The following is a 10,390-nucleotide window of genomic DNA, read 5'->3' as shown; positions in this document are numbered from 1 at the left end:
TTATACTTGTTTCACATAAAATCCTGCCAGCTTCTCTCATCAACCCTAATACGAACCATTTCCTTCACCTTATCTGCTGTGAAACTTACCCATAGAAACTTTTTTTAATAAATCTTATTTTTCTTTCAATTTGTCTTTTCATGATTTACCCGCCTGTTCCCTTCGCCTCACATTCCTTAATATTTTACTTGCCTCTTTCTTGTAATATTAAATCTTTACTTTGGATGGCTTCTACTCTTATTTTTATTTTGTAAATGTTTTTTTTTTTGTAATATTTTTCGCATTATAAATTTACACCTATCCCACGGATTATGGAATTCCTGATTTCTATAGGATGACTTTTCTTAGGACATAATACAGTTTCCGTGCGTTTCTATTATCTTCTTTTGCTTTATCTTTACTTTTCGCTTCCATCTTCCACCTAATCTGTCCTCATGTACGTTTCAACGCTCTTCGAGCTGAACCAGTAATCGAACCAGCTTTATCGTTTTGGTTTCAACGAGTTAATCCTTCTTCTTATTTTGTGGGTTCGTGATCCCGCCTCTAGAGTAATTATCATAGTTACAATTTTTGGAATTTATGCCTCATTCGGATTTTGATTCAGTTGGTACAGGACGCTACCTGACCTGACAGTGTTTGCGTCCGAGTATCAAGCAGGCTAAGTTGAGAAACAGGATTTTTGCTTGATAGTGTCTTCCAGTTAGGTTTAGTGAATTGCGTATCGATTAGGATTGATTTCTTTTGGCTGACTATCCGGGACCTAGAACCAAAGTAAAAGAAAGTGCCACCCACTCGCGGTATCCCGCTAGAGGATACCTGGCACCCAACACCGTTTATTAGGATTTTATAAGAAAAGAAGAAGAATGCCGTTTTGCGACTAGACCTTATTGAAGTTCCGCTACCTCATGAAAAATACCTAGTAGTTTTGAAATATAAATTAAAAATATTAATCCATGCTGTTACAACTTCGCGATATTTAACATAGGTGAATTATAAGTTGTCTACTGGGTCATTCAGCACAGATGCAATCAAATGAAGTGACAACCTTCAGTTGGTCCAATATTTCTGAAAGGCTCTATAGGTTTATAGGGTTATTCCGACTAATCCCACTATAGGGTTTCTAGAACTTGAACTCAACTGATTGTAAAGTCTAAATCAAATAGATGAACAATATAAAAAAAGAGGTGTACCTGGTTATTCAGACTACAATATCACACTGAAGTCAGTCAGTGCACCCAATTTCAGTTGGTGTAATAGTTTTGGATAAATCTATATAAGGTTATACAGAATAATCGTACCAACTGAATTTGATTCTGCCATAAAAATCAAATAGTTTAATTTAACGTGATGCGTTTGCGTTATAACGTTTATGATAATTTTTAAAGGGTAATTAAATAAAAATACGTCACGTGGTTTTTTAAGTGTTACTTTGTGTAAATCGCAGGAATCGACCACGAGCATCAAATTTTAATAATGCTATGGGTTATTATTGAATTAACCTCATATAGATAATGTTACGTATCTCCATACATATTGTTTCTTATTGGTAACAATTATCATGGGATTTTCATTAACTGACTTGGTCGTTATGCAGGGATCTAAAGTGGCCTGAAACATAACAAATAATCATAAGTGTTGTATTCCACAGTATCTGTATGTTGTATCTTACATATACGTAACATTTTTATATAATGGTTATATATTCGCTACATCTATAACAGAAATAGAACGTAATGTAACAGTAATAATATATATTATAGGGTGTATTTTATATAACTGTTAGTATACCTGTGGTTATAAAACCCTTGATTGGACTTGTGTTTTAGTATAATTTTCGTAAATTATAACTCGAACGTGTTTCGTAATTATTCAATTTAATGTCAAAAGTCATTGAATGTTAATTATAACGTTGACGGCTGTTTGTGACTGTCAGCGAAAGACTATAGAAACTCTAAGAATATAAATATCTACAAGGCAATTAATCGAAATAAAATGATAATGGATATTAAACAATAAATTGAAATCCTTGAAAGTCTATTTAACACCAGAGCTACGATCATCAGTCAATTTCACTGTTTTTAAACCTCTATGGGCCCGTGTAACTTTCAGGTCACATCTTAATTTATCGACATTTTACAAAATAATTATAACTTTATAAGCCGGTGTGACTTGAAAGTCACATAGTGAATATATCGCAATAAAATTGTTTAAACGCAAAAATTTGTTTTCATTTGCATATATAGGTTTATAATTTTTGATTTTTGGAGTTAAAAGAAAAATTCGGCCCATAGAGGGTTAACTTAAATTTGCCATTAACAAAAATCTTCAGTATATCCAGTGTTAATAACTAATAAATAGTTTGTTATATATTTATATAAATATGTATAGTGCTGAATCTTGTTTACGTAAGATTGAAGTTTGGCTGACAAAAATGTTTGATACTTTCAGAAAATTTTGAATACCTTCTACAACCGGGCGACATCGATTCCATTTTGAAGGGCCATCATCTTATGGCGTACAGTGTAAAGGAGTCCCGTTAATTTAGAATTAAAATTTCAGCCTAATTATACGCATGAAAATTATGAGAAATCCAAGTTTGAAAATATTCGTATAACGTGTCTTTGGTTATACTAAAATTTCTCAGAAATATAAAAAAAGCGCGAAAGGAGTAAAAATAAAATCAGACAATATTAAGAAGAAAAAAAAGCGTTTATCCGAAAATCTTGATATCATTTGCGAATAACGAGTGTCAACCACGAGTAATAGATTACATCGAATACAAACAATGAAAAATCAGCAACAGTACCAGAGAAGTAAATAAGAATGTAAATTTTCCATACGATATCAGACTGTCAAAATATTTACCAATCTCCAACCATCAATAACAACCCACAAAATTAGTTCGTCATATTCACCTTTCACTAAAAAGATGTAATTTAAAAGAAAACGATACGAAAATTTTAAATATGGAATTACTCGAGAAGCGATTAGCTAGTTTCTACAATGTTGTTGAGTACACTAGTAAATATCATGTGATGTAAGGCAATATAATTTTTTATGTAATAGGTATATAAGCTGTGTCCAAGGTGGATTAGGTCGCAACTTGACTACCGTAGTCATAAGCTATCCGAGCAATGATAAAGAGGACAGTGCCAGATGCGCGAACCGGGTAAAGTCGTATCGCCAAAACCTGCAGCATGTATCAATGGTCTTCCATTAGTTGGTTACACAACGAACTATAACTATTGCCAAACAATAGATTATGCTGGCGCGCCACGTAGGACTGGTAGGAGAATTGCCTTATGCAAGCGTTACATACATTTGGTTACATTACTGCCGTTATGTAAGATAGATTATGAGAAGAAAAAAAAAAGAAAGAATGATACTGCTGACGAGGCCTATTTGTTATTAATCTCCAATGTCCAAAAAGAGAAAACGAGAGATCTGAAAATTCGTTGAAACACGAAAAATCTGCAACAAGGCAGCAGCTGTTAAAGTGTGAAAAATCTTGCAACTAATATCTGTAAAACAATTCTTTTCTAAAATGGTTGAAAAATTTACACTCTTTTTAACGATATCGGGTAAACGCATCTTTGTGACGTTCTTATAAATTCGGACACGACTTTGAACGTCAACGTACGTCCAGCACGTTACGCAAACGGCTCTTCTTACCTTGTAACCGGACGAGTCTGGTACGAGAGGGTCACATAAGCATCGCGCGTAAGAGCTTGGTTATATGAGCGTGTAAATATTTCGCTTACGCCGAACCTTTATGTTATGTTGCGCCTTGGTGTACCGTGGCATGGTGCGCTGCCTCAAACCTCGAATTATGTAAGCGCACCGGGCGTACAACGTTTGACGTTTATGTAACGCGAAGCATTACCCGCGAATCAGACCTCCCCGGCTGGAAGAATGGGCGAACGAAAGCCCGCGTAAGTCCGTGAGTACGCGTAACAACACTTGACTAATAAAATACGTAGAACCGCGTCGTTAGTTGTTCTTTGTGATTCGTACAGCGCCATCTGTTGGATGGCGAGAGAAGCTTCAGGACTGTTGGCATCGCTTCTGCAGTTTATAGGCTGGAAAATTCAACTACATACTTCGCATGGGCTGGTGACGGTCGGTAAATTCGAACGAGAGCGCGGTGACTGAGTTATCCATTATGGGTCTACGGTTAGTATTATCTTTCTTGTAGTTCATTAAAGTTTCATGTATTTGTTATTATTGCAAGTGAGAAGTATATTTTTAGATTACGATACGGGCGCGACACTCCAAAAATACCGCTAGATGGAAGCACGAGTTTCGATTGTCAGTGTTTAATTTTGTAGTCGGCAATTAAAGTATCTGTCACTTTTTGGCTTTATGAACGTTGATGTATATTATACAGATTGCTCGAGGTAAACGTGACAAGCCAAGTTAGTCTGTTCATTTGATTTCTATGACAGAATCGATTTTAAGTTGCACGATTGTTTGGAATGATTACCTAATGGAAGAGGCTATTTGTGATATATTTTCCATTTGTCTGAAGCCTTTGTGCCTCTACGTCAAACGAAAACAACAGAACTGTTTAGGATTTTCCTGTTTCCCTAGTACAATGTGTTTTACATTTATGATAAACAGATTTTCTTAATTCAATGTGCTGCGTAAGAAGAATGCTCGACTTGTGGACTAGAGGTTACGTGAGTATAACAACAACGCTTACTTGAGTTAGTCGACCTACGTTACGCAAGAATCCATCAATCTATCCATAAGTTTCCGATATAATCGAATTCGATTCCTCCTAGTGACACTTTTCGAAATAAAAACTCGATATAACTTTTTCAACAACACCTCGACGAATGTTGGTTGGCGTGTTTTTTGATCGCGTTACAAGCTATTACAATTGTTAAGTGAGGCGTGATATTACATATGTATGTGCTTCCTTTTAGGTAAAGGGAAAAGAAAGTAGCGAAAAGCCCGTAAAAGCTCTACGTCAAAAGGATATTAATTTTTAATCTCATATAAGCATTCGAGATTAGGTTTATAGTATTTTCGCTATGCATAATGCGAATCGAATTCATTATACGTGTTAACGATAAATGCGGTATTGCTAAAATGAGCTTTTTGAAATATATATTTTGTTTCTTCCGTTATCCATAAGCAGTTTAATCATATCCCATGTTTTATTACGTGTTAGAAGGGGGAGAAATATATATATGATAATTTAGTGTGTAATTAATGTTGGAAATTATATGAGACGGAAAACATATATAAAATAACAACTTGATTACAGACAACATTCCATGGCCGTTCCATGGCTGTGCTTCGTAAATGAGATAAATGCAATGGCTTAGATTATTATAAAAGAATACAATTTATTATATGCATTCGTATTCAATTAGGTAACTAATAGGCGAACATGATGTTTCATACGTTTTACGACGTACTCACTACCGTAATGGTGCGTAAGACATGATTTATGGTTTCTGGAAATTAGCTAATTAATGCCAACCGAAGCGTGGCGCATTTTACAGGAATAGAAACATTTCTAGGTACGAATTAAACATGTGCAACGTGCACATTATTGTTTATAAATATTATTGCGAGTGTCACTGGCAAATATATTCGACTTTGGCGCCATCTAGCGAGTAATCGACGAACTAAAAGTTTTACGAAAACTCCTGATCACGTGGTAAATCATTTTTCCGCGACGTAATGTGGATACAAATTTATCGTTATAAGCAGGGACTGCAACTGAAAGAAATAGCGGTTCGGTTACGGTGTTCGGAATGGTAAGATGCTTGAATTTCGGTTTTAGTTTTTGGTTTTAGGTTTCTAATTCATCATTTTTTGTTTACGGTTTTCAGTTTCGGTTTTTAAACTTAATATATTTCGGTTTCGGTTTTAACGAGAGATAGTTTTCGGTTTTCGGTTTTCGGTTTTCGGTTTTCGGGTTGGTTGTTTTTCTACCATGAAACTAATTGCATGAAGGCTCAGGCTGCCGTCACATGGAGCATACTTTGCGTATCGCAAAACTTGTGCTAGCAAATCACGGATCGCCGTTAATTTTCTGATAGATAATAGAACGGAATTGCGGGTTCGCAATTGACTACGCATGGGGAATCAGCCTCATTTATAAAGCGAGTGGCACAGGATCGAAAGGTTTAGCCATACCCATGCTTTAAAAAAAGGCTCATTGAGACTAAGGCAGCGGGCAGCAACCAATGGGAAAGATGCTTCGGAAGTCATTTGTGACGTCACGAGCTCAATCCTCTTCGTTTATTGGTCACTGTTTTGCAGCAAAACAGTGATCGAGGTCGTTACATCACAAATGCAAACGGAAGACAAAGGTTACGTCCTCTGAAGTAAACAAGCTCCACTCAAAAGAAAATACTCCTAGATCGTGCCACTACACACAGAGATGAGTAGGGAGATTGCCAATGAGCCTGTTTTTGGTGGTCGCAATTTTAGAAACTAGTCCGAGAGTCTCGTTCAGGCGGCGCGTCGACGCGCCAAAACCAGAGATGAGTAGGGAGATTGCCAATGAGCCTGTTTTTGGTGAAGGCAATTTTTCTCTGGTTTCGGCGCGCCACCTTAGCGGAGGGCCCTCGAAGCAGTTCCACGTTTTTGATTGGTCGAGTATATATAGTATTACTACGCGTGAGAATCTGGAGCTCTGTTCCTTCACCAAAAACAGGCTCATTGGCAATCTCCCTACTCATCTCTGGTTTTGGCGCGTCGACGCGCCGCCTGAACGAGACTCTCGGACTAGTTTCACGTTTTTGATTGGTCGAATGAATTCGTGTGTTCCTCGAGATCCACCAATCCTAACCTAACCTACTCATCTCTGCCAAAACAGAGCTCCAGATTCTCACGCGTAGTAATACTATATATACTCGACCAATCAAAAACGTGGAACTAGTTCGAGAGTCTCGTTCAGGCGGCGCGTCGACGCGCCGCCTGAACGAGACTCTCGGACTAGTTTCACGTTTTTGATTGGTCGAATGAATTCGTGTGTTCCTCGAGATCCACCAATCCTAACCTAACCTACTCATCTCTGCTACACACGGCAAGGAAGTGAAATGCAAAAACGAGTAATCGGAACAGCGAAAAAAACGGAGAAATTAATTTTGGTTGTCTTTTAGAAACGACTTACAACGAACTACGACTCATTCACTGCGTTCCGTCGTACAGAATTTAGAAAGGATTAGCCAATCGTGTATAACATTTGAGAAAAATACACTAATTTTCTTCTGGAATATACTTTATATATTAGTTAAATTTATATATTATATTATATATTGAATATGGAACTTTTTTAAATTATTTTTTTTCTCGAAACATTACATTTCGGTTAACAGTTTTGGTTTTGGTTTTTCATTTCAATTATTTCGAACATCGATTACGGTGTGGGATATAACAATTTCGAAATTTTGGTTAAATGTTATGGTTTCGGTTCCTAACTTTTTTCGGTTTTTATCGGTTTTCGTTTCCGGTTTCGGTTACGGTTGCGATCCCTGGTTATAAGAAAAAAATTAGGAGTAGTAATTAGATTTCAAACTTAATTTGTCTGATTCGTGAAAGTGTGAATTGTGATCTAAATTCGTACTAAATCGATATTTCAATCATGACAATATGTCTACACTGATTCCAAATTGTGATCAGACAACACGTTGTTCTCATGTAAGTTTTCTAAACATTTTACTTATCACTGGCAATAATTTAATAACATAACGGCAAAAGTAGGATTTTGTGATTTCACTAAAAAATTATTTACACGAATACAAGTTAAGTCCCACGCTTCATTGTAAGAAAAAAAATCTGCTAAGAAAAATCTGCACACTTTCTCCTTAATGCGAATACATATATTTATAATTATATTACAATTGAACAGAATTTTCTGTTACGTCAAAATATTTTGCAAATTGTGCATAACAATATAATCGTTTTATTCTATTTGAATAAATAACATTAAAAATGTATTATTATTTATTTTAAGCCTAAATTAGGTCAAATGTCCATTTAGTCTGATTCGTAAAATTTCCTTTATGTGTCAAACGTTGAAAAAGTGACAATTCCCTCAAACGCAACTTTAGAATCGTTAACCATTATCGGAGTTAATAATTAATTTAAAGTGTCAAGTTTATTCAAACTAATCATAAAAAATATAAATTTTATGGCATTCAGAGCTTATTAAATTAATTAATTGAATTGATTAACAAAAAAATAAAATTTTCTCTACATTTAAATTCTCCTAATTTCTATTCGCCTCATTCCGTTTATGTCGCCTAAGACGCGGGTTTGGTAAGCCAGTCTATAAAGACGTCGTCATTGCGACGTCAAAGTTCACGCAATATTAACGATTGCCCAAAGACGCTTGACTTTTATGAAAAAGACGTCGATATCGATAAAAACTACCTTGGGCTTTCGGCTTTTCAAGTATTCGTGCTTTCTATCAGGTGTTTCTCGGCGTCGTGACGGTGGGGGCGTCGTAGTCTCGGGGGCGTCAAGCCGAACCGTCATAGAAACGCGAGACTCCGTTGGGTTAGCTTCGTGACGTAACGACGCGCAATCACTCGGGCACGTGTCGTCCGGTGTGTGTAAAGTTTTAGCAAAATTTTGTTTCCGCTTTTTTTTGAAATAAAAAGAAATGAAAACGACTAACAAATTTTTATTAAAAAACGTGAAAAAACACGACTTTTTCGCGTTTCTATGACGCGCGATATTAAATTAGTAAAAAATGAAATTTTTCAAAAAATTTAACTTAATCATAAAATATGAAAAATAGGCAGTTTATTATGTTTTGCTCGATAAGAGTTCCTCAAGATATTGATCTACGCGCTTATTCGATACGAAAGCCGCAAGCTTTGGTGTGCTTTGTTAATTTTAATAGTGCAGCGGTTGAATACTTTATTGATACGCATTGGGTAGACTTTTTAAATACTTCATTACGTGACGGAACTCATTTGCTAATGATCAAGTAGTGTCGTTGTGCTTTGGGTAGGAAAGGAAGGTTTACGTACAGAGGTATGGTATGCGTTACGTAACACGTATAGCGTGTATTTACGATGGGGCTATCGTGAGGATTTTATAGGAAATATTTGTGGAACGTGGGAAATTAAAAAAAAATTGACGATAAAGTCCTTTTTTAATGACGGAACAGCGAAATATGCCCTAATTTCTCGTACTCTGAATTTAATAATTATTAATTTCATCGGCGGACGTTAGATTGAATTTTTTATGCTCCGAATAAGACAAAGCTTTGAGCTTGTGGATTTGTACTACATGGGTCCTTGTTAAGCACAATAAGTATTGATTAACCAAGTGTATTGGAAAATTATTTTGCGCGATAACAATTTTTATTAAAGACCAAATCTTTTTAATAGTTCTTTTTGTCTGTTTTTTTGAAAATTGGTCCGAAAAAAATATTTTAAATTGACAGATAAAAAAGTACGAATTATTTGATTAAGTATCCGTATTATGGGTTAAATCTATCTGTACTCTGGTACCTTTGTCGAATTGTGTTCTGTTTTGAGTCAATGTTTTTGGACATTTTTCAAAATTGAGTTACGTTAATTCTAGGAAAATTTAAACAGATTTTTGTGAAGTGAATTTAATCCTGATTATTCAAATTTGACTGAAGTTGATCCCGAGTGAAATTATATATGAAATTTTCTTACCTTCACTGGGAGATTAAAGTGGACAGTGTCTGATACTTCATTATTACATTTTAGAAATTCATCTTTAGTTAAAAAGTGAATTCAGTCAAAGTCGAAATACAATGAGTTGAAGTACATTTGAGTCTCTTAAGTTCACACGAAAATGAAAATGAATTATTCCATATACGTTAATAGAGTCTGCGTTGATAGGTGATGGGGTTGAAATAAATAAATTAAAGAATTTTGAAAATATTTTGGAACAGTATACACGTGTGAGCATTCCAGTGGTATTTTTCAATGTTGAAAATTTAATATATGTCGTTCAAATCATTTTTTGTATTTCTGGAAAATTCATCTCGTCATCTTATAAATCTTGTGACCATATGCGAGATATCCGTTATTAAAAATGCTAATATAATGAAAACATATTTCGAAACTCTTAATTTTATGTATAATTATGCTCTGTAAATTTGGGATCTGATTTTTCATTTTGATGTAACAGTAATTATTTTTGTCTAATTATTGTTATACGTCAATCCATATGATAACATAGTGTCTACACGTGTTTTTAGCAGACGAGACTTAAGTTAACGTCATAAATCCAGTTGACTAATTTCCTGGCAGTTTATCATTTCTACATACTGGACGAGTAACATGTGTTTTTACTAGAGGTTCGACTATAGTGCGTTGCGGTTCACCGGAACCAACGAGGGTCAGTCGGTCGTGCGTTACTATCTCTATCGAAGAAGTTT

General features: G+C 35.3%; 1 protein-coding gene across 12 annotated transcripts in view; it reads right to left on the bottom strand.

Annotated features, from left to right (window-relative positions):
• Positions 1-225: 225 nt before the first annotated feature.
• The window catches only part of LOC107268284 (facilitated trehalose transporter Tret1), a 49,026-nt gene continuing 38,861 nt past the window's right edge, over positions 226-10,390 (bottom strand). For 3 of the 12 annotated variants that reach the window (XM_015740912.2, XM_025085585.1, XM_025085586.1), the window contains one exon: positions 226-1,608. In XM_015740912.2, the coding sequence (XP_015596398.1) occupies positions 1,501-1,608 (108 nt within the window). In that variant the 3' untranslated portion in view covers positions 226-1,500. Of the gene's footprint in view, positions 1,609-3,672; positions 4,029-10,390 lie in introns of those variants that run through there. The other 9 variants (XR_003059833.1, XR_001537783.2, XR_001537781.2 and 6 more) reach the window with 9 other exon arrangements.

Source organism: Cephus cinctus, unplaced genomic scaffold, assembly GCF_000341935.2.
Source record: "Cephus cinctus unplaced genomic scaffold, Ccin1 Ccin1_scaffold0508, whole genome shotgun sequence".
In the NCBI taxonomy this organism is placed as follows: Eukaryota; Metazoa; Arthropoda; class Insecta; order Hymenoptera; family Cephidae; genus Cephus; species Cephus cinctus.
The sequence above is the reverse complement of the archived record's forward strand: the minus strand, read 5'-3'. Positions and strand labels throughout refer to the sequence as shown.